The following is a 27,908-nucleotide window of genomic DNA, read 5'->3' on the forward strand; positions in this document are numbered from 1 at the left end:
ATATTACCGCCGGTGCTTTGCGACGTATATGGGAACCAGGCTTTAGGCATTTTCCCTCTGTTAATTTGAGGAATACAATGATAATAGTTTTCTGGTTAACTTTCCATTGTTTCTATCAGTTCTTTCATAGCAAACTACTACATGATGCAACGTTTTCCAGTTCGCTGTTGACTGCATTATTACTATTACATAACTATTTTAAACGGTGAATTCAGATAACTAAGATAACAGAGTATGACGACATATATAATTACAGTCAAACATGGATAACTCGAACTTCACGGGACCGAGCAAAAGTGTTCGAATTATCAGAGCGTTCAAGTTATCAGAGCACTGTCACAAGTCCATGTATATACTTATTTATTAGTAGATACATGTACTATATACATATAATATAAATCAAATGCACAAATGGCTTGTTTCAAATTAAATGCTTTTAATGTAAAGTTTAAAACGTTTTTATCAAAAAGTATAGAGATTTTTCTATCACTTGAGATTGGTTTGTTGTTTGAGGTGATGTTATTGCCAGGACGTTTTTTTTAGCTTGACATTGGCAAAACTTGATCGTTGTTGAAATGCTCAAAAGAAAAGACATCCTTTTCTTTTGAGCATTTTACCCACGATCAATTTTGCCGATTTTTCTTGAAGTTTATGCAACTTCAAGAACAAGTTACCAAAGAAAAATCCCTTACTTTACCTGGGATTCGTTAAAAGCAACACTCCGAGGCAGTTCAATTAAAAGTTTTACGAGGTTTAACGGTATATTGTATATCACTCACGCTTTTTGAATGGATACTTATTGAATGTACACACGTATTCTGTGTTTAGGTCAAACGATGAATAGTGTTTTTAGCTAAGACAACGTATACGTTTAATAAAAACAATTTCTAAGACGTTTTAAACATTCAACATTCCGACATTGATTCAACACGGAATCAACGTCGGAAAACTATTCGTCACGGGCTAGCCGGGTCACGCACTCAAGGATTTTCGCCACGCACATACAAAACAACATGCCGTTTTTGTTTTGTATGTGCGTGGCGAAAATCATTGCGCGCGTGACCCGGCAAGCCCGTGCTATTAATCGTATAGCAGTATAAATCAAATTTGACCAAACCTTTAGAAAAGTCGTTGACAAAATTATTTTGCTGATAGTGGTAATAACAACACTTATGAATTACGAAAAGATGAGGTTTACCTCTATGGCTTTGAATAAAGTGATTTTCTAAAGCGATAACAACCGTTTCGATAGCCGTTGGGCAAAAAAACAGTTCGAATTAACAGTGTTGAGTTCAAGTTATCTATAGCAATTTATCATTACGTGGGAACGGACCAAAGAAACCGTTCGAATTAACCATGTGTTCGAGCTATCCGTGGACGAGTTATCCATGTTTGACTGTATGTTGTAGTGAGTAGCATAAAAGTACAGTCACATGTGACAATTCTATTGTTAGTCCTGACCGAAATCATGAAATAAATGAAAAACACAGAATTATTTGGCCAAATTTCACAGATTGATCAGAGCTGTGCATGCACACAAAAATCATCGATGAAACGCTTTTAATTGGTGGAACAATTTATTAGCGAGCACGATTCTAACAGCTTCTGCAATTTATATAGTCCAAGACACATAACACGACGGGCAAGAAAAATGCTTATGCGGTTTAAAGATGTGGTTGCGTCAAAAAATTCGAAATTAAGACCCATAAAAGGCTAAAACATCAGCTACAATTTAATGTCATTTTTGTTTTTGTAGACCAACCCTGTTCAGAGATATATGCGTTTGAATAAGGCCCTCTTTTAAAAAGTTCACGTTCAGATGGGTGCTTCTTTTGTGATGTCACAAGCAGTACATCTGAAAAGAAACCCCGAGCGATAAAAATGAGGTCGCTTTCTTAGCCAATCATCAGCGCGAAATTTTATATAGGCCGTAATAAATGTTATCACTCGTAAAACGCGTTGTCTGTGATCTCAATTTTAGGGATTTACTCTATTATTAAATGGCATGGACATCGATATTTACTAAATTAATTAACATTGTTACATTAATGAATTACTCGATCAACATGTTTTATTGGCGAACAACATAATTGTAAAAATTGCTGCGAAGGTGACTCCTGCGAAGGTGCGAAGGTGAGTTTTCTTGGCATCAGGTAGTTAAAGCTCTATGGAGGAAGATCGGAGAATGGAGGTAATTTTATCTTTTACTTTGAGTCTCCTATAGAGTTTCCTGTTGAGTTTACATTCAGATTATATTTCCCTGTTTGAGGCTAAAATGTAATTTCCTGCGAGATACGTATGTACAGTGAGTTCTTGACAGCTTCTTTTTAATCCATAGCATCTAGCAATACAGTGGCTTAGGTTGATGAATATACTAAAGGTAATATTTTAGTACTCATTAATACATGTACTAATTAATAAAATTATAACTTTTTGCAATCACCAATCATTGTTTTATATTTTTTTATCGGCTCACCTAGCTACATTTGCTTCAAATTTTCTGTGGCAGTTTTATTTAGTAAATTAGATTTATGAATTGACTTTAGATGTTCACTTTTCACTTGTAGCAAGTGAAGAAAATTGATTGATCAATGCAAATCTTTAACTTCCAGAACCAAAGCTTCGAATCGTTGGCTTGGCGTACTTGTGCCTTTGTCGAACATTTATTCGTTTTTAAAATTACACTCGCAATCTCCCAATTCTCCCAATTTGAAAACTTTCAGTAGATACGCTTTAGAATGCCATATCTATCATGAATGACATATATTTATTGCATTTGTTTTACTGATTACAGGATGTTTATGTCGTCCCACCAGCCGAAGCAGCTTTGTCAGTGTGGAAACTGTCATAAAGGGGAAAGAGAGACTAGAATGTCTGCTGCATAAACCATGATGTTTTGTTTGAGTTTGTTGCAGTAGATGAATTTGTCTCATTGTATCAGCTAAAACTATGTGAGTGGCCTCGATTTGATATTTTTAATAAAAGCTTTATGCCGAGATGAAAATCTTTTTGCTTGTAAAAACTATATAATAAAATTATATTGTTGAAGATAATGCAAAACATGATTTGCAGAATATTGTAGTGAATTGGATACGGTATATGGATGTCCGCAGAACTGGACAAAGTGAGTTCAACTCCAGTTTGCAGCAGATTTCTCATCCTTAAAACTCTATTCCTATGTATATTCTTTTCAAAGACGCAGCTTGCTTATTTTACTTGCAGTAGTAAGAAACTAGTTTTCGGTGTGGGCAATGATATACAGCCTCGCCCCAAGGATAGGTGACGGACATAATGTGGGTGGGGCTTTTGGGAGGCTATATATCATTAGTGTGGGTAGCGGCGGAACTGTGCTGATGCAAAGACCTTATTCTGCATAGTTTGCTTGACAGAATTACCGTAGGCCGTTAGAATGGGTAGTTAGTACTCAAATGTTTACACAGCATTTGGAGAAAGTGAGTAGGACAAATTTTCAATTTTCGTTATTTGAGGCCTTTGAAACATTCATAATACATGTAATGTATCTGTAGTGGGGTTTAAAATTTTATTATAATCAACATGAGCAAGTACAAAATAAAATATATGCCAATAGAGCTGCGTAGGACTAGACTTTTATCGCAAACAGCCGATGTGAATATGAAATAAATTGACAGATAAATCACGTGTGACATCATTTTGGGCAAGTCTGGGCGTATTTTTTGGTCTGAGCGTTTTTACCGCGATCAGATTTTTTCGATTTTAATCTTAAAATATCTTGGCAATGAGATCGCCTAACACAACAAACAACATATCAACTGATAGAGAAAAAAAAAAGTTTTCTTTTAAAATCAACTCGAATTTAACGCAACCACATCTTTAACCTACCAAATACGCTGCAGCTGACTTTATTGTGCTAAACATGGCAACTCTATTTACAACAAAACCTGCTGCTGAAAAGAAACTATTATAAAAAAAAGAAATGTTATGTAGTCATGCTGTCCGAATGGTAAAAACCAACAATAGCGCAATTTAGGCGGTTGCATCATATGTACTATGTTGAATTGCGCTGGTACTTTTACTGTGTATTATAATAAATGTCTTGGACTATACCAATTGCAAAGGCTCTTAAAATCGTGATCGCTAATAAATTGTTCAACCAATTAAAAGCGTTTCGTCAACGATTTCGGTGTGCATGCACAGCTATGACAATTTTGTGAATTTTGGTCAAATAATTCTGTATTTTTCATTCATGTCGTGATTTTGGTCCAAACCAATGATAAAATGATCACTTGCACTGTACCTGCAGACCCAACATTCTTTAGACCTGTGAGTACTTTAGCAGGCTGCCTCGGCATGTCTGCCAAGTTGTAGTTCCATCACAATAGGGGATCACGCTCTTCCAATAATCTTTTAGCTATTCATTCTTGTGCATCAAAGTTTTGTAATTTGTTGGTGATTGTAAGGTAATCCAACATCGCATAGACAAGACAACTCTTCATCTAATAGTCAAGACAACTCTTCATCGCATAGACAAGACATCTTTTGATGAATCAGCGTGAGCAATGTTTAAAGATAGAACACAGCTCATGTCAATTTCAAACAGTTTTAAATTGAGTAGTCAGAAACATGGCCTTTTGGAAAAATCGATGTTCCGTAGATGATGGTTTTCAATTATGCATTCTGAGGAGTACTTTTCAGTTTTTCCTGGTAATCTGTGTAGATGTTGGTCTTCATACTCGATGGTCTTTCAAGTAGGAAAATATTCTACATATTTATCATTTGGATTCTTTCCAGACCATTCTTACAGCCCAGTTTAGTTATTTAAATTTTACTGCTTTTTTATGCTTACAAGGTTCATTCATACAAGTCATTATTTTTTGAAGCTAAAATTACAGATGTATCTGTATACAGACATTCAAATCGATTTTATGTAGCCCAGCTCCCGGAATTATATTTGATTGTCATGCTGGAACTAAAGTAGGCTTACAAGTTATAAGTTTGCATGTTTGTTAACCTATTTCAATTGTTTCATGCTATCCATTTACGATGTATTTGAACTTTTTTGAAGTTTTTCGATGCAAAGGTTTTATAACAATCAGGTTTTGAAAAGCTGTAGTTTGATTAAGGATAAGACAAATTAAGTTATATTATAGCAAACTGATGCAAACGACCACTATAAAAGTTACAAGGCTAATTTTAAATATAAAGATTTAAGATTCGAATAGAAGATTTTAAATATGAACGATTGCTTGTAGCAGTTGAAATCTCTGATGATTACAATTTCCATCAAATGATCTCTTCCAAGAGTGATCATAAGAAAAGAAGTTTCATTTGAAGCATGGGATCTTTCTAGTTTTGCATGTTTCTATACATCAAATGATGCGATAAAAATCCAACTTCTTGGCATAGAAACGTAGTGAATACCAAGAGGGGTAAACTCTATCTACTTTCCTTTCTTGGCCTATGTTTTCTAGAATGCCATTCCAGGATTGATGACGCAGAGATATGTCAATTAACTTTCGGTTGTTTTGATAAAAATTTAAACTGACTGACTTGTTTTATTTTGTTTATAAACAAACTAACTCCATTAAGTAATTGTATGAGTATTAGGTCTCTATTGTTGGTACAGAGGTCATTGAAAGTTAGCTAAATCTCTACCACTCAACTACAGCCATATTTGTCATGGCAAATTATTCTATCCGTCCATAAGCTCTTGGGCACAGTTTGGTTTCTGGTTTCTATATACTGAAGGCTCTTGTTATATATACAGCTTTGGTATTCATTTCTGCACATTGATAAACAAACTAACATTTCAATACTTACAAGTTGAACAGAATGGCATGTGAATATTAGCAGGCGTGTATAAGAACTAGCAAGTGTAGCAAGGCAGAATTACCTTCGTCTTCAGTACTGCCATCAAGCTGAGGCTATACTAGTCAATATTTTATCATGCCAATTTTAATTAAGGAATGACATCACGCTACTGCCTCAGCGCTTAAAAAATATCCATGTACATGTTAACTTTTTGTGCAGCGTTATAAGCGCCAAAAAACTTTTAATAAAATCATTGAGTTTATAAGTTTTTCAAAGCATTCCCTGTCAATGTAATGTCACAAGTCTGAGTATCTATAGCTGTTTCAAAATCTAAAGAAACAACTTCACAATCGGAATCCAAAGCTGGGTTGTATTATTTTTCTGTATGTCTGACGGTATTCTTCTTCAGTATCTCTCAATGTATTCTTCTTCAGTATGTCTCACTGTACTCTTTTTCTGAATGTCACACTATATTCTTCTTCAGTATGTCATACTGTATTCTTCTTCTGTTTATCATACTGTATTCTTCTTCTGTATGTCACACTATACTCTTCTTCTGCATGTCTCACTATATTCCTCTTCGGTATGTCTCACTGTATTCTTCTTCTGTATGTCACACTGTATTCTTCTGTATGTCACTCTGTATTCTTCTTCAGTATGTCACACTGTATTCTTCTTCTGTATGTCACACTGTATTCTTCTTATGTATGTCACACTGTATTCTTCTTCTGTATGTCAAACTGTATTCTTCTTCTGTATGTCACACTATATTCATCTTCTGTATGTCACACCGTATTATTCTTCCGTATGTTTCACTGTATATTCTTTTTATCTTAGCTATCACTAATCAAAACTGCTTATTATTTTTCTTTATATTTCCTGCCTGTTGTCCTAGACTATATCCAGCCTCACACTCACCAAGGTACATCCGACCCAGTGCCCTACTGGTTTATGTAGCTGCAAATAGATCCTTTGTTGTGGGTGGATCACAAAAATGCTTTAATAACTGGTTTCTTTAGTTTAGACTTTAGACTGATGAATGTTGGAAAAATAAGCTGTCCAAGGAATGAAATGGTTAGCCTGGCTCTCCTGGCTCTCCTGGCTCTCCCTTTCACTAGTATGAGGCTGAAACAAATGGTTAGCCTGGCGCTCCCTTTCGCTAGTATGAGGCTGAAACAAATGGTTAGCCTGGCTCTTCCTTTCGCTAGTATGAGGCTGAAACAAATGGTTAGCCCAGCTCTCCCTTTTGCTAGTATGAGGCTGAAACAAATGGTTAGCCCAGCTCTCCCTTTCACTAGTATGAGGCTGAAACAAATGGTTAGTCTGGCTCTTCCTTTCGCTAGTATGAGGCTGAAACAAATGGTTAGCCTGGCTCTCCCTTTTGCTAGTATGAGGCTGAAACAAATGGTTAGCCTGGCTCTCCCTTTTGCTAGTATGAGGCTGAAACAAATGGTTAGCCTGGCTCTCCCTTTTGCTAGTATGAGGCTGAAACAAATGGTTAGCCTGGCTCTTCCTTTCACTAGTATGAGGCTGAAACAAATGGTTAGCCTGGCTCTCCCTTTCGCTAGTATGAGGCTGAAACAAATAAATCACCAGTTCTTTTCACTTTATACAGCCTATTTTCAATGTAACATAATATTACTATATAACACGTAATATACTATAATATGTAGCGATACATAGCAATTTAATTTGTAACATAGAATGACTATATAACACGTAACATACTATAATATGTAGCAATACATAGCAATATAATTTGTAACATTATATGACTATATAATACGTAACATACTATAATATGTAGCAATGCATGGCTATATAATTTGTGACAATATTACTATAGAACTAATTTTTGTTTCTGTAATAATCACCATAAGGTATATACGCCTTAAGGTTACATAAACATGTTATGTTATAGAACCCATTTATGATCGTGTCAACATATGACTTTTTAATATACCAAGTAAAATTCGATCCACTCTTTGACATAGCACTCCAATTCTAAAATACAGCCGTTTTGAATTTCTCGCAGCCTCAAAAGTTTTTAGGTGCAAGCGAAGGAGCTTAAGGCAAAAATTAAATTTAAAAATCGAAGGTATAAAATTTTGAATAAACTTTGGTTAAGAGTTCATGTAGCCTACATTATTACAAATTATCCCTATTGCTTCATTATTGATACATTAACGTTAACCAGATTTTTTAAATAAAAGGGGTTAATAGAAACATGGGTTTTTCAAATAAAAGGGGTTAATAGAAACATGAGTTTTTGCTCATCTAATTTATGTAATGCAATTGTTTTATAGCTTATAATTAGCTGCAGTAGTTATTAACTCATTACTATTAGCTATTAAACTCTATTAAGCTCTATTAAACTCTATTAAACTTGATTAAACTCTATTAAACTATATTAAACTATATTAAACTCTATTAAACTCTATTAAACTATATTAAACTCTATTAAGCTCTATTAAACTCTATTAAACTTGATTAAACTATATTAAACTCTATTAAACTATATTAAACTCTATTAAACTCTATTAAACTATATTAAACTCTATTAAGCTCTATTAAACTCTATTAAACTTGATTAAACTCTATTAAACTCTATTAAACTATATTAAACTCTATTAAACTATATTAAACTCTAAACTCTATTAAACTATATTAAACACTTCATCTCTGACATTATGCCGTTCATTTGCTTGTTACTGTGTCAACCAATAATAGTCGTCGAATAAGTCTGTTTTGTTTTCTCCATAAATTTTTTTACAAGATACACCCTATTTGAAATCTTATATCAGCACTTAAGGGGTTTTATTGTTTTTCAAAATCAGCAATGCAAATTGAAGGCTAAATTACCAGAGCCAAGTATCCTTCATAAGTTTTTTATTGCTATCAAACGATAAACGCAATCAATGTGAATATTTAGTTCTGTGAAATTTCCAGGAGTTTCCGATTCTGCTGCAACCAATCAAAAGCGTTTTAGCAAAGCTTTTGATCAAACGATTTAGATGGTAAGTTATCCTTACTCGACCTTCGTTTTTGCAAGTGTTTTTGGTTTCAGAAGTGTCTCAGTAAGTATTACGTCTACAGACAAAAAATTTTTGCAGTTGCTCAAAAATAGTTCAAGTTTATAGCCTTTAATTTTGTACGAACTTGCAAAGAACCCATTCTAACATCCAAAAAGTACAAAAGAGCATTGATCACACAATTTCTACAAGCCTAATCAACTCATCCCACTCATTTGACAACGCCTCGCCGTGCTTGATAAAAGTGTGTCCTCTAAGGTGCAAAATAATAATGCTACTAAAATCACAAGGTTTCACTGTTCACTATGATGGACATGGGTAACATGGGAGGTCAAAAAGCATGTGTAATATTGCTTTGTTTTTATAGCAAGTATTCACACATTTTGAAAGCAATTAGAAATAATTTTCTATGTTATCTTTTCTCCATTTTGATCTAATGGGAAAATTTTGTAAAGCTGGCTATTTTATAAACCATTAGAAAGGAAATTTTATGTTGATTAAAATAACAATTTCATTCTGAAGATATACCTATTACTTTTCAAGTTATAAAAGTTACATACGGCCATGTCAACTATTAATATATTGTTGAAAATTCTGGCGCCAAAAAAGTTGTAAATTTTTGTCTGTCAAAACAGTTGATCGAATTACAATGTAACATGGCAATAATGAATTATACATATGACTGTTTCAACCTATGAAGCGGGTGGCAAAACAACTTAAATTTGCAGGTAAAATTTTGACAGCATTACGCTGTACAGTGATTCCTCACATATTCAGATTGATATAGACCAGAATAACCACGATACCCAGTCGACCAGCTCAAATCACGATTAATGTATACCAACAGTAATAGATACCAAAAGTAATGTATACCAACAGTAATGGATACCAACAGTAATGGATACCAACAGTAATGTATACCAACAGTAACGGATACCAACAGTAATGGATACCAACAGTAATGGATACCAACAGTAATGTATACCAACAGTAATGTATACCAACAGTAATGTATACCAACAGTAATGGATACCAACAGTAATGGATACCAACAGTAATGAATACCAACAGTAATGTATACCAACAGTAATGTATACCAACAGTAATGGATACCAACAGTAATGGATACCAACAGTAATGTATACCAACAGTAATGGATGCCAACAGTAATGTGTACCAATAGTAATGGATACCAACAGTACTGGATACCAACAGTAATGTATACCAACAGTAATGGATACCAACAGTAACGTATACCAACAGTAATGAATACCAACAGTAATGGATACCAACAGTACTGGATACCAACAGTAATGTATACCAACAGTAATGGATACCAACAGTAATGGATACCAACAGTAATGGATACCAACAGTAATGTATACCAACAGTAATGGATACCAACAGTAATGGATACCAACAATAATGGATACCAACGGTAACGGATACCAACAGTAATGTATACCAATAGTAATGAATACCAACAGTAATGGTTACCAACAGTAATGGATACCAAAAGTAATGTATACCAACAGTAATGGATACCAATAGTACTGGATACCAACAGTAATGTATACCAACAGTAATGGATACCAACAGTAATGGATACCAACAGTAATGGATACCAACAGTAATGTATACCAACAGTAATGGATACCAACAGTAATGGATACCAACAATAATGGATACCAACGGTAACGGATACCAACAGTAATGTATACCAATAGTAATGAATACCAACAGTAATGGTTACCAGCAGTAATGGATACCAACAGTAATGGATACCAACAGTAATGGATACCAACAGTAATGTATACCAACAGTAATGTATACCTACAGTAATGTATACCAACAGTAATGTATACCAACAGTAATGGATACCAACAGTAATGGATACCAACAGTACTGGATACCAACAGTAATGTATACCAACAGTAATGGATGCCAACAGTAATGTATACCAATAGTAATGGATACCAACAGTACTGGATACCAACAGTAATGAATACCAACAGTAATGGTTACCAACAGTAATGGATGCCAACAGTAATGGATACCAACAGTAATGGATACCAACAGTAATGTATACCAACAGTAATGTATACCTACAGAAATGTATACCTACAGAAATGTATACCAACAGTAATGTATACCAACAGTAATGGATACAAACACTAATGGATACCAACAGTAATGTATACCAACAGTAATGTATACCAACAGTAATGGATAACAACAGTAATGTATACCAACAGTAATGTATACCAACAGTAATGTATACCAACAGTAATGGATACCAACAGTATTGGATACCAACAGTAATGTATACGAACAGTAATGGATACCAACAGTAATGTATACCAACAGTAATGGATACCAACAGTAATGTATACCAACAGTAATGTATACCAACAGTAATGTATACCAACAGTAATGGAAACTAACAGTAATGGATACCAACAGTAATGGATACCAACAGTAATGGATACCAACAGTAATGGATACCAACAGTAATGTATACCAACAATAATGGATACCAACAGTAATGTATACCAACAGTAATGTATACAAACAGTAATGTATACCAACAGTAATGGATACCAACAGTAATGGATAACAACAGTAAAAGTAATGTATACCAACAGTAATGGAAACTAACAGTAATGGATACCAACAGAAATGTATATCAACAATAATGGATACCAACAGTAATGGATACCAACAGTAATGTATACCAACAGTAATGTATACCAACAGTAATGCATAACTACAGTAATGGATACCAACAGTAATGGATACCAACAGTAAGGTATACCAACAGTAATGGATACCAACTGTAATGTATACCAACAGTAATGGATACCAGCAGTAATGTATACCAACAGTAATGTATACCAACAGTAATGTATACCAACAGTAATAGATAACAACAGTAATGTATACCAACAGTAATGTATACCAACAGTAATGGATACCAACAGTAATGGATACCAACAGTAATGTATACCAACAGTAATGTATACCAACAGTAATGTATACCAACAGTAATGTATACCAACAGTAATGGATACCAACAGTAATGTATACCAACAGTAATGTATACCAACAGTAATGGAAACTAACAGTAATGGATACCAACAGTAATGGATACCAACAGTAATGGATACCAACAGTAATGGATACCAACAGTAATGTATACCAACAATAATGGATACCAACAGTAATGTATACCAACAGTAATGTATACAAACAGTAATGTATACCAACAGTAATGGATACCAACAGTAATGGATAACAACAGTAAAAGTAATGTATACCAACAGTAATGGAGACCAACTGTAATGGATACCAACAGTAATGGATACCAACAGTAATGTATACCAACAGTAATGTATACCAACAGTAATGTATACCAACAGTAATGGATACCAACAGTATTGGATACCAACAGTAATGGATACCAACAGTAATGGATACCAACAGTAATGGATACCAACAGTATCCACAACAGTATCCACAACAGTATCCACAACAGTATCCACAACAGTATCCACAACAGTATCCACAACAGTATCCACAACAGTATCCACAACAGTATCCACACTCTTGTACATGCAATAGATAAACAGCGGTTGATATCTTGTGAACTACTTTTGTGTAAAAGAAGAGCTTATAATTGAAATATTTTGTTCCTGATTTTGCTGTATCTGCAAACAACGGTCTAGATAGCCTTGTATTTTTTCCTGCAATAAGAAATATGCTTTAAGAAAATCATGTGGTGAAAGCAGTTTCTGTAATTAACTTTCAATTATGTAGCCTTCGATAAAAATAAGTATTGTTCAGCAATGTTTGTTTCCTGAATCTAGTTAGTAATCCAAGAGGTTTATAAGCCGATAGCAATTTTTTTATGTGTTCCAACTACTGTTGAAGCTATGCCGATGTCGCCTTCCTTCTCACTAGCTTGAACAACAAAACTGCAGCTATTGAAAAATCCATAACACAGTTAAGCTGGTAAAAGTTAAGGTCAAAGTAGCCAGAAATCACTGTACTAGAATATAATTATGGATTTACTTCTTGGAGGCAGAACATGGCTCTCATACTACGAACAACCAAAACGAGTTGGTATTAAATGATTTTAATTTGCCGATTCGCATTCGTTCTTTAAGTTTATAAACTTTGTCAGTCTGCCTCACATTTGCATCAAAATAAACCAGTCAAAAGTTTTGCGTGTCGATAGGCTCCCACATCCTATTTTGGCACAAGCCATGCCAAGTGGTAGTTTTTTCAACTATTTTCCGTTACCATTACTGCTGTTCAACAGCATAGCCGTGTTTAAATTTTCCCAACCTAAAGGTCCAAACACACTAGGCACTTTTATTGTGTGCTTTCGCTGGCGTGTGCCTGAACACATTTGAGCAATTCACCAGCAAATGATAACGTGGGCATGCTCACAAAGTGCCAATAAAATTTCGTATCATTAGTTTCTTCAGTTTTGTTAATAAATTATTTATATAAGTAATAAAGTAAGTCAGTATGGCGCCGTCTAAGCAATGATGTAAATTTTCTACTTTTGTCATTAGGTCTATCTCACTTTCACGGATTGTAAAGTACAAGAAGACATAAGAAAAAAAAAACGATTTTTGAATTTGTAGGCTGATATTTTACTGTAGGCTGATACCAGTGATATTTTATGATTTTTATATATAGTTTACTTTATAGTAGGTTTTTATACTCAATATGTTAAATATTTACCATTCTCAAGATGGTCAACCTGTGCAACCATCGTTTCAAAATGTTAGTTTTCAACTTCTTTTTTTGTAGTTTTTGGGTGTGATGTTGTACAGGATTAGGAGTGTTTTTATTGAATTTATGACCAGTTCAATGTTCGTTCTGATAATGTTTTAATCGAAAAAAAATAGCAAAATGTTGCTGCTGTACATTGGTGAACATCGATAAGCAGTAATTACCTGCCTTAAAAATGTCTTCTGGGAAAAAACAACCAATCAAAATGCAACTCGCTAGTGATAAAGTTGTGATAGAGAATGTCTAGAGTTATCGCCTCTACATGAGCTTGCTGAGCGATTTCTACCCCAAATTAAGCGCCACACAGCTCTAAATATCCCCTGGTGTGTTTTCACCTTAAAGATGGACTTGCAACAAAACTCACATTACAGTTATTTGTTATCAAAAAATTCACCATGTCTTACTCTGCCGTGTTGTAGGTGCCAAATATGTGGAATGTGATCACAAGCTCTTGAAAGCTAAAAAATGAACCAGTAATCGCAGCCATCATGAAAACGCCGTAGGTTGGAATCCCTTATTCCGATGACATACTCAACTCGACGTGATTATGGTTTTGATACGTGGATGTTATCACGTGAATTGAAAGGCCAATTAAAGGCTCAATATAAAACGCTTCGCAGCACTAGTTTATGACAATTACTTTGGGTTTTACATAGAAGCCCTATAAAATATAGATGCTCGCTACTTTACAGTTTCGCTTCAGTTTGGTCTAATCATCTAGTCGTAATCTGATAAGGCGACTCAAACTTCTTGTCAAATAGCGCGAAAAGTTTCTGCAACATTTTTTGATTATCACAGATGATCAACAGGCTAATCATGTTTATCACAGGATGAGATGGTATGTTTTTATGGTAAGTTTTGAGATATCAGTGCTCAAAGTGACAGCATTACAATGGTCATGAAATACCCTAGGACACTTATGTATTCGCCTCATCTAACTTTTGCGTTTTCGCGGAGTCATCCTCTCGCGAAAATTTAATGTGCGAAACTAAACTATCATAACGAACGAGCGAAACGCCGAAATTCAATAGCTTTGTTCATTGATAGTCCAAGAAACAAATGGCAGCAAGCAATCAAATTGCATAATCGACCTCGCCCAAACCATTCTGCCTGCGGTTCACAATTACAAACTAGTCCCAAATTGAAATTTTTTTCTTATCGGTGAACCAGGCCTGTATTCCCTGGAGTAGCTGGCCGGCTGAGCCGTCCCAAATTTTTAGGAACTTTCCGTGGCTAAATACAGTCAAACCCGGATAACTCGCCCTCGGATAAAATGTAACATTTCATCTCAAACACAAAGTTAACTCGAACGAATTTGTTTGGTCCGTTCCCACACAATGATAAATTGCTTCAGATAGCTCGACATCAACATCATTTATTCGAAAAGTTATTTGCCCAATGACTATGGAAACGGTTTTTATTGCTGTAGAATATCACTTTATTTAAAGCCATAGAGACAAACATCAACTTTTAGTAGTTCTTAGGCATCATTATTATCATCATCAGTGGCAAAATATTCTTGTTAACGACCATTATAAAGGTTTGCAAAATATTAAGTTTTACCAAACATCCGCGTGGTCATGTCCCATTGGAAGCGTGGAAACCACCGTGGGAACTTAAAATAAAATCGGCAAAATTGATCTTTGTTAAAACGCTAAAAAAAAGATGTCTTATTTTTGAGCGTTTTAACTGCGGACAAGTTTTGCCTATTTTAATTTAAAAACGTCTCGTCAGTCACATCACTTAAAACAAAACTAATCTAAAAAAATAGAAACATGTTGATACTTTCCGATGAAATGTTTCAAAACTTCGCACGAGAGGCCCAACTGAGGCCCTACATAAGAAAAACCAGTTGGAGGGCTTACACCGCCTCCTCAACATCCCCAGGTGTTCATAACTAGTCGCCTAACATTAGCCGCCCCTACTTGCAACTAGTGAATACAGGCCTGCGGTGAACTGAATCTGAGGAATCTAGTTATGTTTGTTCCACTGCATTTATTTTCCCATCACTATATTTTCGCACTCACCAGAGCTGCAAAATTAAGGTGCAATGAAATTTTACTCTGTATGCTAGTCACGAAACTAAATACTAGCGAAATATAAGTGTCCTAGGGTAGATTTATAAGGACAATAGGCATAGTTTTATTGAATGTGTGAAGTATATTTGTGAAAATATTTTGACAAATGAGGCTGCTTGAGAGTGTAAACAGAAGCCATTATGTTCAATTACGTCCCATTTGAGCCGCTTTGGAAAGGGATTCCAACCTACGGCGTTTTCGTGATGGCTGTCATTAACTGTTTGTTTTTGAGCTTTTCCACATTTCTACATATTTTGCACCTACAAAACAGCCGAGTAAGACATGGTAAATTCTTTGATACTAAATAACTGTAGGCCTAATGTGTATTTTGTTGCAGGTTAACCTTGAAGGTATTCTTTTCCGTAATTCAGCAGGTGTTAGCCTGTTGACCAGCATATATACGTTTTGCAGCTCATGTTGACTGGTTTTTATCAATGCTGTAGTCGATATTAAGATGTGGTTGCGTCAAATTTGAGTTGATCTTAAAAGAAAGCATTTTTTTCCTCTATCAGTTGATATGTTGTTTGTTGTGTTAGGCGATCTCAATGCCAAAATATTTGAAAATTAAAATCGAAAAAATCTGATCGCGGTAAAAAAGCTCAGGCCAAAAACACATGCCCAGACTTGCCCAAAATGATGTCACATGTGATATATCTGTCAATATCTCGTATTCACATTGGCTATTTGCGGTAAAAGTCTAGTCCTACGCGGCTCTATTGGCATATATTTTATTTTGTATTTGCTCATGTTGGCTAGAATAAAATTTTAAATCCCGCTACAGATACATTATTATGAATGTTTCAAAGGCCTCAAATAACAAAAATTAAAAACTTGTCTCACTCACTTTCTCCAAATGCTGTGTAAACATTTGAGTACCGACTACCAATTCTACCGATCTGCGGTAATTCTGTCAAGCAAACTATGTAGAATAAGGTCTTTGTATCGGCAAAGTTCCGTCGCTACCAACACTAACGATATACAGCCTCCCAAAAGCCCCGTCCACATTATGCCCATCGCCTATCCTTAGGGCGAGGCTGTATATCATTGCCCACACCGAAAACTAGTTTCTTACTACCGTAAGTAAAATAAGCAAGCTGCGTCTTTGAAAAGAATATACATAGGGATAGAGTTTCAAGGGTGAGAAATCTGCTGCAAACTGGCGTTGAACTCACTTTGTCCAGTTCTGCGGACATCCATATACCGTATCCAATTCACTACAATATTCTGCAAATCATGTTTTACATTATCTTCAACAATATAATTTTATTATATAATTTTTGCAAGCAAAAAGATTTTCATCTCGGCATAAAGCTTTTATTAAAAATATCAAGTCGTGACCACTCACATAGTTTTAGCTGATACATTAAGACAAATTCATCTACTGCATCAAACTCAAACAAAACATGGTTTATGCAGCACACGTTCAAGTCTCTCTTTCTCATTTATTGCAGTTTCCACACTGACAAACACTATGTTTCCATGACTCGCATAATCCGCATGATTCACATAATTCGAACGATCTGCAAGTTGAGTTACTTAGCAATCGAGAGCGTTTCAATGAACACCTGGCAATGCAGATTTAACTCCAGTACTTGACCCCATAGGTCAATGATTAGCCTAATTAATGACTCTATTAATAAAATAACTAAGCAGTCTTGTCACGCGCTTAGCTTAGCAGCGATCGTCAACCTTTAATAAAAGCTTAAGTACATCAAGCCAATGGTTCGAAGCTTTGTTTCTGGGAGCTAAAGATGAGCATTGATCAATCCATTTTCCTAACATTCTGCAAGTGAGAAGTGACTGTAAATTCTAATCATAAATTTACTAGCTACAACTGCCAAACAAAAATTGAAGTAAATATTATAGCTAGGTTAAACAATGAAAAAGTTATGAAACGATGATTGGTGATAGCAACAAGCTAAAATTTTATTAATTAGTAAATGTATTCATGAGTAGCAAAATTATTACCTTTAGTTCAGTATATATATATAGGAGACTCAAAGTTAAAGGTAAATTTATTTCCATTATTTGATCATCCTTTTCTTATCTTCCTTTCTGCTAACACCTGTCAGCTGACACCTGTCACGTCTGTCAGCTCTAACCATAAGCTGTCTGCCTTGAACTTTAACCACCTGATGCTCAAGAAAACTCTTACACTATGTTTCCATGGTGCGCAGTACTGTGATGCAGTCCCCTCCGAAGTTGAGGGGATTGTACGTTTCCATGCTGCGCAGTGGTTATCAGCAAATTAGCCAGAGAAGAGAAATTGTATAAATCGAATCGCCTGATGGAGAAATTGAATCGATCATAGATACCGAACGTCAGAAACGGTCTTTTTATGCTTCTGTCATCATTATACTTTTATTTACAATACACATTCACAAGGTTTTACAAACCGTAACACAATTTTTACCAAGTAATATATTTTCAATAAGTATTTTAAGTAATATATTATTTAAACGTTAATTTAGGACTTGCCACCTATTTTTCGAAAAGTGTTGGCATCGATAACAAAGTCTAAGAAAGTAATCACCTCATCTGCTCGTGGGTGCAGACCATAATTAAATTAAGGTGAAAGAAGATCGGAAGAATAAAAAAACAAGATTAGCAGGATAACATTTGTACTAGTTTATGGCCATCGAAGAATCCGTCTCAACGGCATGAGAGCTATGCGCAGCCACTGCGCAATTGCTGTTTCCTTGCTGCAAATTTGCACTGGCTTCGCACTGATCAGTGCGCAGTGATTTCAGTGCGAAGACGCTGTTTCCATGATTCGGAGAGGGCGCAACTTCGAAGCACTGCGCATCATGGAAACATAGTGTTAGTCACCTTCGCTGGAATTAGGATCCTTGTTACAATTCTGTTGTTTGTCAATAAAACGTGTGTTGAAGCAGTAATTGCAGTAAATCTTCGAGAACAGACAGTATGTTTTACGAGCGATAAAATTTATCATGATCTATGTAAAAAAATGTTGCCGAGATTGGCTAAAGAAGAGATCTTATATTTATCGCTCGTGGGAACTTTTCATATGTATCACTATATACGTTACGAATGAAGCACCCGCTTGAATCTGAGTGTTTTTATTCAAATGCCTTCTCTAGATAAAATCAGTCTACGAAGATAAAGATGACATCAAATTGTAGTTGATTTTCTAGCCTTTTATTGTTTTCAATTTCATTTGATCAACTTTTTTGATGCAACCACATCTTTAAAAGGAAAATATTACCATTTTTCACATGGGAAATGCTGAACTAAGAAAAATCGGTCATTGTGGTTCTTTCATACGCTGTGAAAATGCTTTTGACAAACAGAATTTTGGCGTCTTTGTTATTTTGACGTACGTGATAAGGAGAGCGGCTGCCAAATTTAACTCGGGTGAAAATTTTGTTGAATTAGTATAGTGAAATAAGATTTGTATGGCGAGGTGAAAAATTTATCATGTTCCAAAAGATGTTCGAAAAGATCCTATAAAAAGGTAATCGTACCCTGAGGGTACACTGTAGTCTACAATTTATAACATTTCACTCAAGTCGTGGTCTATTAGGTTAATTATGTTTATTCAACACTATAGAACTCTCATTTCTAGCATCGCCTTCTTATGGTTACCCAGCATCTTTGGTGTATCCTGTTTTTGGTTTTGAACACAAGTATTCCGATTGCACCAGCCATGTTTGATAGCAAATTTCGTTAATTCTGTAGTTTGCAGGATTACTAGCCAAATTTAATAGTATTATTAGCTGTGTCATTAGCTCACTTTTATTGACAATAATCTGTAAAATTTCAAAATTTATACAAAATGTTGGAATTTGGTGCAAAAAGTAGTTTTGAGCATATTACAGCATATTACTTTTGACGCTAACTCTTGTAGATTTTTAAGCAATCATAGCATATTACAGTCAAACTTTAGGGCTACTATATTTATCGTATTAAATTAACAGGTTTTGGCTGATAAAATTACTGTTTTATTTTTAGAACTTCTCAAGTGATTTCCTACCTACCTCCCAGGCTACCGGAGCCACTTTTGCCAACTCTTACCAATATTTCGGTATGTTTGTCAGTCCTTGCTTTCTGCTTATCGTGCCAGTAAGGTCAAATTATTTTTATTTTCATTACAGTCAATTTTAGATGAATCATTGAAAGCCACTACACAGTTTATCAATTGAGATCAGATGAGTGCAGCTTGTGTATACAATATCATTATGTTTCCATGATGCGCAGTGCTTCGGAGTTGCGCTATCTCCGAATCATGGAAACGGCGTCTTCGCATTGAAATCACTGCGCACTGATCAGTGCGAAGCCAGTGCAAATTCGCAGCAAGGAAACAGCGACTGCGCAGTGGCTGCGCATAGCTCTCATGCCGTGGAGACAGATTTTTCGATGGCCATAAACTAGTACAAAGGTTGTTCTGCTAATCTTGTTTTTTTTACTATTCTTCCGATCTTCTTTCACATAAACTTAATTATAGTCTGCATTCACGAGGATGATAAGGTGATTACTTTCCTGGACTTTGTTATCGATGCCAACACTTCGAAAAATAGGTGGCAAGTCCTAAATTAACGTTTAAATAATATATTACTTAAAAATACTTATTAAAAATATATTACTATGTAAACAGTGTGTTAAGGTTTGTAAAACCTTGTGAATGTGTATTGTAAATAAAAGTATAATGACGACAGAATAATAAAAAAGACTGTTTATGACGTTCGGTATCCGTGATCGATTCTATTTCTCCATCAGGCGATTCGATTTATACAATTTCTCTTCTCTGGCTAATTTGCGGTATTTGCTGAACACCACTGCGCAGCATGGAAACGTACAATCCCCTCGACTTCGGAGGGAGCTGCTTCGCAGTACTGCGCACCATGGAAACATAGTGTATGTCGCCATGATGCGCAGTACTTCGATGCAGCCTCCTTCGAAGTGGAGGGGATTGTACATTTACATGCTGCGCAGTGGTTTTCAGCAAATTAGCCAGAAAAGAGAAATGGTATAAATTGAATCGTCGAATGAAGACAAGGAATCGATCATGGATACCGAAAGTCAGAAACGGTCTTTGTAAGCTTTTGTCGTCATTATAAGGGAGGAGTAGGATTATGTGGGCCTCCAAGAAAATGCCAAAAAAAACTTTCTATTTCATGTCACGTCACCATTAATTAAAGCATTTTGTACAATACTATAATGACATTAAACTACTGCACAAAACATTTGATGCAAAGTGAGTTTTAAAAGTGTGGCTCATGCATCCTTTAAAAGTATCTTTTTTTTATCCTTTCAAAGAGGATACATTTGCCGGTACGGAGGATACATAGTTTGCTGCACTAGGATGAGTTTATAGTTTGCTTATCCTTTACTACTTTGACAGCTTTTCTCATCACATTCTTGGGTACTGCGTCTCTGTCTGCTCTCTTTTTGTAAAATTGGGACATGATTTTCTGACAATCAAAAAATAGGATAGATGGACCACCTTCCCAATCTTTCAGGTATATATCTGCACTCATGTAAGATACTTGGACCGCCCGGTTCACCTATCCTACCACGGCATGGCCCATGTATCCTCAGTCAAAGCATTAGTAATTTGATGACTTTTGGCATTAAACAGTTTTAAATGCTTGTCAAAATGCATTGATTGGCTCATTTAATGTTCAACTTTGATATAAAATTAAAATCCATAACATCTTTTTAATAATTACAAAGACCCAACCAGCATTGGCTTACTATAAATAGTTAGCTGTTGGACAGGAAGTAATTCAATGGACATTAACTGACTCATAGATGAGGTCAATGTTTACATGAGCCACAAGTCATCAATGTGGTTTCTTGACTTTACTTGAACCCAGGTTAAGCTGTTATTGTCAAACTATTGTTTTTACATTCGATGTGTATATATATTCTGGTAGAATTGCAAATAAATCAGTTAGTCAGCATATAGCTGAGAATATATTTCCAACAGGTTATGGGCCCAGTCATAGTGGCTTATTAAATTTACTACTTTACTATTTATTACTGAACTGCATCAAGCATGGCGACTGGTGAAGAAAAGTTAAGTTTGGACAAGCTGACAAGGAACAATGACAGCACATGGAGGTTTAAACTAAGACACCTGCTGATAGCTAAGGAGCTATGGGAATTAGTGGATGGGTCTGTTGAAGAACCGGCAGAAGCAACAGCCAAAGCAACCTTTGTGAAAAAGACTAATCAGGCTATGTCGCTGATGGTGCTCTCGGTAAGCGATGATCTGCTATACTTAATCACTACCTGTGATAAGCCAAAAGAAGTGTGGGACACCCTACAAAAACAATTTGTGCGGGATACTTTAGCAAACAAACTATTCCTCAAAAAAAAATACTTTTGAGCGTTAATGAAAGAGCGCTTCTCTGTGGAGCAGCATTTAAAGTTTATGAAAGAATTAACTGATAAGCTTGCAGCAGTAAATGCTGAAATATCTGAAGAAGATCAGATCGTGACTCTACTGGGAAGTCTTCCAGAAAACTTTTCCACACTAGTGACAGCACTGAAGGCTAGAGTGGATACTGGCCTTCCGATGGGGTATGTACAACAGGCAATACTAAATGAAGCGCAATGTAAGGACGAAAAATCATTTGAAAACTTAAGGTTGTCATTACCAGACTCTGCTAATCTTGCCAACAAGGGAAGGCAACTCAAAAACAGATGACAGAACCACGACAAGAAGTGCTACAGATGTGGGAGTCTATATCATCTGAGCTCCGACTGCCTAGAACTGAAATCGAACGTTGGTGGTTACGCTCATCGACAAAAACACATTGCAACGCACGCTGCAGATGATCGAGCTGAGAGCAGCTCTAACTTGGCTTTCACCATCTAAACACTAACGCTACTGACAGTAAGACATGCAAGTGGCTCATTGACTCTGGAGCCACGAGTCACATGACATTTAATAGGAGTATACTCAAAGAGTTTACCAAGTTTGGAAAGCCTCTGAAGGTAAGCCTTGGAGACGGCCATCAGCTGGATGCAGTCGGCATTCACTATCACTATGTTTCCATGGTGCGCAGTACTGCGAAGCAGCCCCCTCCGAAGTCGAGGGGATTGTACGTTTCCATGCTGCGCAGTCGTTTTCAGCAAATACCGCAAATTACCCAGAGAAGAGAAATTGTATAAATCGAATCGCCTGATGGAGAAATAGAATCGCGCGCGGATACCGAACGTCATAAACAGTCTTTTTTATTATTCTGTCGTCATTATACTTTTATTTACAATACACATTCACAAGGTTTTACAAACCTTAACACACTTTTTACATAGTAATATATTTTTAATAAGTATTTTTAAGTAATATATTATTTAAACGTTAATTTAGGACTTGCCACCTATTTTTCGAAGTGTTGGCATCGATAACAAAGTCCAGGAAAGTAATCACCTTATCATCCTCGTAAATGCAGACTATAATTAAATTTATGTGAAAGAAGATCGAAAGAATAGTGAAAAAACAAGATTAGCAGAACAACCTTTGTTCTAGTTTATGGCCATCAAAAAATCTGTCTCCACGGCATGAGAGCTATGCGCAGCCACTGCGCAGTCGCTGTTTCCTTGCTGCGAATTTGCACTGGCTTCGCACTGATCAGTGCGCAGTGATTTCAGTGCGAAGGCGCCGTTTCCATGATTCGGAGAGGGCCCAACTCCGAAGCACTGCGCATCATGGAAACATTCACTATGTTTCCATGATGCGCAGTGCTTCGGAGTTGGGCCCTCTCCGAATCATGGAAACGGCGTCTTCGCACTGAAATCACTGCGCACTGATCAGTGCGAAGCCAGTGCAAATTCGCAGCAAGGAAACAGCGACTGCGCAGTGGCTGCGCATAGCTCTCATGCCGTGGAGACAGATTTTTTGATGGCCATAAACTAGAACAAAGGTTGTTCTGCTAATCTTGTTTTTTCACTATTCTTTCGATCTTCTTTCACATAAATTTAATTATAGTCTGCATTTACGAGGATGATAAGGTGATTACTTTCCTGGACTTTGTTATCGATGCCAACACTTCGAAAAATAGGTGGCAAGTCCTAAATTAACGTTTAAATAATATATTACTTAAAAATACTTATTAAAAATATATTACTATGTAAAAAGTGTGTTAAGGTTTGTAAAACCTTGTGAATGTGTATTGTAAATAAAAGTATAATGACGACAGAATAATAAAAAAGACTGTTTATGACGTTCGGTATCCACGCTCGATTCTATTTCTCCATCAGGCGATTCGATTTATACAATTTCTCTTCTCTGGGTAATTTGCGGTATTTGCTGAAAACGACTGCGCAGCATGGAAACGTACAATCCCCTCGACTTCGGAGGGGGCTGCTTCGCAGTACTGCGCACCATGGAAACATAGTGATTGGTAAGGTGGAGGTCTACACCGCGGTAAGTCGTACTAAGTCTAAACCAAACACTATGCATGATGTACTCCTCATCCCAGCAATGAAGGTGAGCCTATTTTCCCGTGCATTCAGCAGCATCTCATGGTGTTATTGTGCAATTCAGCCACTCTCGCTGTTGGCTGAAGAACAAGAGTAGCAAGGTCAGAGCCACCGGAACTTGGATTGACAAACTCTATTATCTAGACACATGTTTCAATAAAGAACATGCTTCTGTAGTTTCAGAGTTATGACATCAACGCTTAGAGCATGCAAGTGCATCTGTCATGGCAAATGCTAGGGACTTAGTGACAGGAGCTGATTTGTCTACTGTCAAAATAGATGTGTGTGAACCCTGTATTTTGGGAAAAATGTCTAGGAAATCTTTTCCTAAAGATGGTATTGTTAAGTCTAGTAGGTGACTAGAAATAGTACATACTGATGTGTGTGGCCCGATGAAAACAAAATCCATCGGTGGTAGCCAGTATTTTGTTTCTTTTATTGACGATTATACTAGAAATGCTTTCCTCTATTTCATGCGTGAAAAATCTGAGGTACTTTCTAAGTTCAAGGAATTTCAGGCTTTTGCTAGCAATCAGGCTGGCCAGAGTATCAAGATTTTATGTAGTGATAATGATGGTGAATATATTGGAAAAGATTTTGAAAACTATCTCTCTTCTTGTGGCATTCTACATCAGCTTTCTGTGCGGTACTCGGCTGAGCAAAATGGGGTAGCGGAGCGCTATAACCAAACGTGTGCGAATCTGCTAGGGCTATGGTAGCGCAAGCAGCAAGCGAGGCTGCCAAAGCTTTTCTGAGCAGAGGCCATCGCTAATGCTGCTTATATTAAAAATAGATTATCCGCTAAGGCTACTAGTAAAACTCTTATGAGCTGTGGTGCAAGCGCAACCATATTCCAAATCAGCTAAGAAGCAAACTTGATGTCAAAGCCGAGCGCATGATCTGTATTGGATATAGTGTCAGAAGCAAGAGGTATAGGCTGTACAACCCCACAACTGACACAGTAGTGGTGCGTGGCGACATTGTGTTTGATGAGTCAAAGTTAGGGTTGCCCAGTCAAACTGATCTATCTGATCAACCACAGTTATGTGATGTAGATGCAAGCCCAGACCCAATTGAAAATGGCACTGAAAATCCAACGAGCAATCCGCGTTGTTGTTCTACTCGTGTTCACAAGCCACCCGTGAGATTTGGTATTGATGAGTACACAAGTGCTTGTGCTGATTATATAGCTCTGAAAGCATGTGGCATAATTGAACCCCTAAGTTATACCGAAGCTATCTCAGGTTCTTAGTCTAAGGAATGGCAGGCAGCTGCTGATGCTGAGTATAAGTCATTAATTCAAAATGAAACCTGGGATTTGGTGGAGCTACCAAAAGGGCGTGAAGTGATAGGCTGTAAATGGGTTTTTAAGATAAAATATTGATAATATAGGCTGTACAACCCCACAACTGACACAGTAGTGGTGCGTGGCGACATTGTGTTTGATGAGTCAAAGTTAGGGTTGCCCAGTCAAACTGATCTATCTGATCAACCACAGTTATGTGATGTAGATGCAAGCCCAGACCCAATTGAAAATGGCACTGAAAATCCAACGAGCAATCCGCGTTGTTGTTCTACTCGTGTTCACAAGCCACCCGTGAGATTTGGTATTGATGAGTACACAAGTGCTTGTGCTGATTATATAGCTCTGAAAGCATGTGGCATAATTGAACCCCTAAGTTATACCGAAGCTATCTCAGGTTCTTAGTCTAAGGAATGGCAGGCAGCTGCTGATGCTGAGTATAAGTCATTAATTCAAAATGAAACCTGGGATTTGGTGGAGCTACCAAAAGGGCGTGAAGTGATAGGCTGTAAATGGGTTTTTAAGATAAAATATTGATAATATTGCGGCAGCAGCAATCGCGAAAAACGGTAAAAGCAGTAAAAACATCAAGCACATGGAAATTAAGTACCATTACGTTCGAGAGATGGTAGCAAAGAAAGCTGTGGCAACAGCCTATTGCCCAACAGAGGTTATGTTGCCTGACCTACCAACAAAGCCATTGCCACGGCAACGATTTGAGGCTTTGCGCTCTAAGCTTGGTATCGTGTGCGGTACATCAGCTGTGTAGGATGCCACGAGTTTGGAATTAATAAAAGAGTAATTCTTTTTGTATGCATAAACACTTGATACTTCGACAACAGGTTTAATGTAATAAAAGGTGTGAGGAGGAAAATCATGCTAGAGGTAGGGAAAGCATTAGCCTGTCTTGATTGACAAGCTGTTGTTTTTGCGTAGTTGACCCCCCCCCCCCCCCCCCCCCCCCCCCCCCGTCGAGCGGCGAGCAACAGCAGCTTGTCACAAGATGTACTGCACGTGATGCATCAGCCGCACTTATAGGGAGTTGTTCGACTCCGTCTACGCGGCTTGGCCGTGATGTTATGTCGGTCGCTCCAATGGTAATCATAACGGATTTCACGCAAAAATTTATGTAGAAAAAAACAAGATTACAACGTTTAACCAAAGACCAGTTTCTGTGATAAACTTTAGTAGAACTTAAGAATAAAATAAAGTCCATAAGAACAAATAAAACTGACTGATACAAAAATAGAAATAAAACTGACTGAGCGCACAAATAACGACATGTTTAGTCGCTGTTGTTGCCTAAGTTCTCAAATTCTAATAAAGTTTACTGCAGAGAGGGATCGCCAGTTAAACGTTCTTATCTTAATTTTTCTACATAAATTTTTGCGTGAAATCCGTCGTGATTACCAATGGAGCGACCGGAATAACATCGCAGCCAAGCCGCGTAGACGGAAGAGAACAACTCCTTATAAGTGCAGCTGATGCATCAGGTGCAGTACGTCTTGCGACAAGCTGTTGTTGCTCGCCGCTCGACGTGGGGACAACTACGCAAAAACAACAGCTTGTCAAGACAGGCTAGGAAAGCATGTACTTAGGTCAAATTTCTGTATCAATTTTGTACATAATTTCTGTCAAAATTATGTATCATTATATACTTGTAATACTCATGGAAATCTTTTTCTTTTTTTGTGATGGTTATGTACTGAATATTGTATTAAAATTTGTGCTTGTTTAATCTTTATGACCATATGAATTGAGTGGGAGTGTTAAACAGGAAGTAATTCGATGGACATTAACTGACTCATAGATGAGGTCAATGTTTACATGAGCCACAAGTCATCAATGTGGTTTCTTGACTTTACTTGAACCCAGGTTAATCTGTCATTGTCAAACTATTGTTTTTACATCTGATGTGTATATATATTCTGGTAGAATTGCAAATATGTAGATCAGTTAGTCAGCATATACCTGAGAAGATATTTCCAACAAAAGTTTGCAAGCATAAGGCACTTCACTTGCAGCTCTTTGTATGAATGTTGAAAAATGTTAAATGTGGCAACTTTGGGCTCCTTGCTGATTAAATAAAAAGATTATGGCAGTGGAAACATGCACAGATAACACAGCTCCTACAATAAGGGGTGGCTTATGTATCCTCTGTGACCATCTATCCTACTCCTCTCCTACCTTTATTTACAATACACATTCACAAGGTTTTACAAAGCTTAACACAATTTTTACAAAGTAATATTTATTTAAATGTTACTTTAGGACTTGCCACCTATTTTTCGAAAAGTGTTGGTAACGATAACAAAGTCCAGGAAGGTAATCACCACATCATCCTCGTGTGTGCAGGTCATACTTAATTTTAAGTGAAAGAAGATCGGAAAAATAAAAAAAACAAAAAAAGCGAGATAACTTTTGTACTAGTTTATGGCCCTCGATGAATTG

At 36.5% G+C, this 27,908-nt stretch overlaps 1 protein-coding gene across 2 annotated transcripts in view; it reads left to right on the top strand.

Moving 5' to 3' along the window:
* Positions 1 to 27,908, top strand: part of LOC137399452 (transcription factor 12-like) — a 137,933-nt gene that overhangs the window by 40,451 nt on the left and 69,574 nt on the right. For both annotated transcript variants that reach the window (XM_068085572.1, XM_068085573.1), the window contains exon 8: positions 19,676 to 19,748. In XM_068085572.1, coding sequence (XP_067941673.1) covers positions 19,676 to 19,748 — 73 coding nt within the window. The remainder of the gene's footprint in view (positions 1 to 19,675; positions 19,749 to 27,908) is intronic.

Source organism: Watersipora subatra, chromosome 7 (genome assembly GCF_963576615.1).
Source record: "Watersipora subatra chromosome 7, tzWatSuba1.1, whole genome shotgun sequence".
In the NCBI taxonomy this organism is placed as follows: Eukaryota; Metazoa; Bryozoa; class Gymnolaemata; order Cheilostomatida; family Watersiporidae; genus Watersipora; species Watersipora subatra.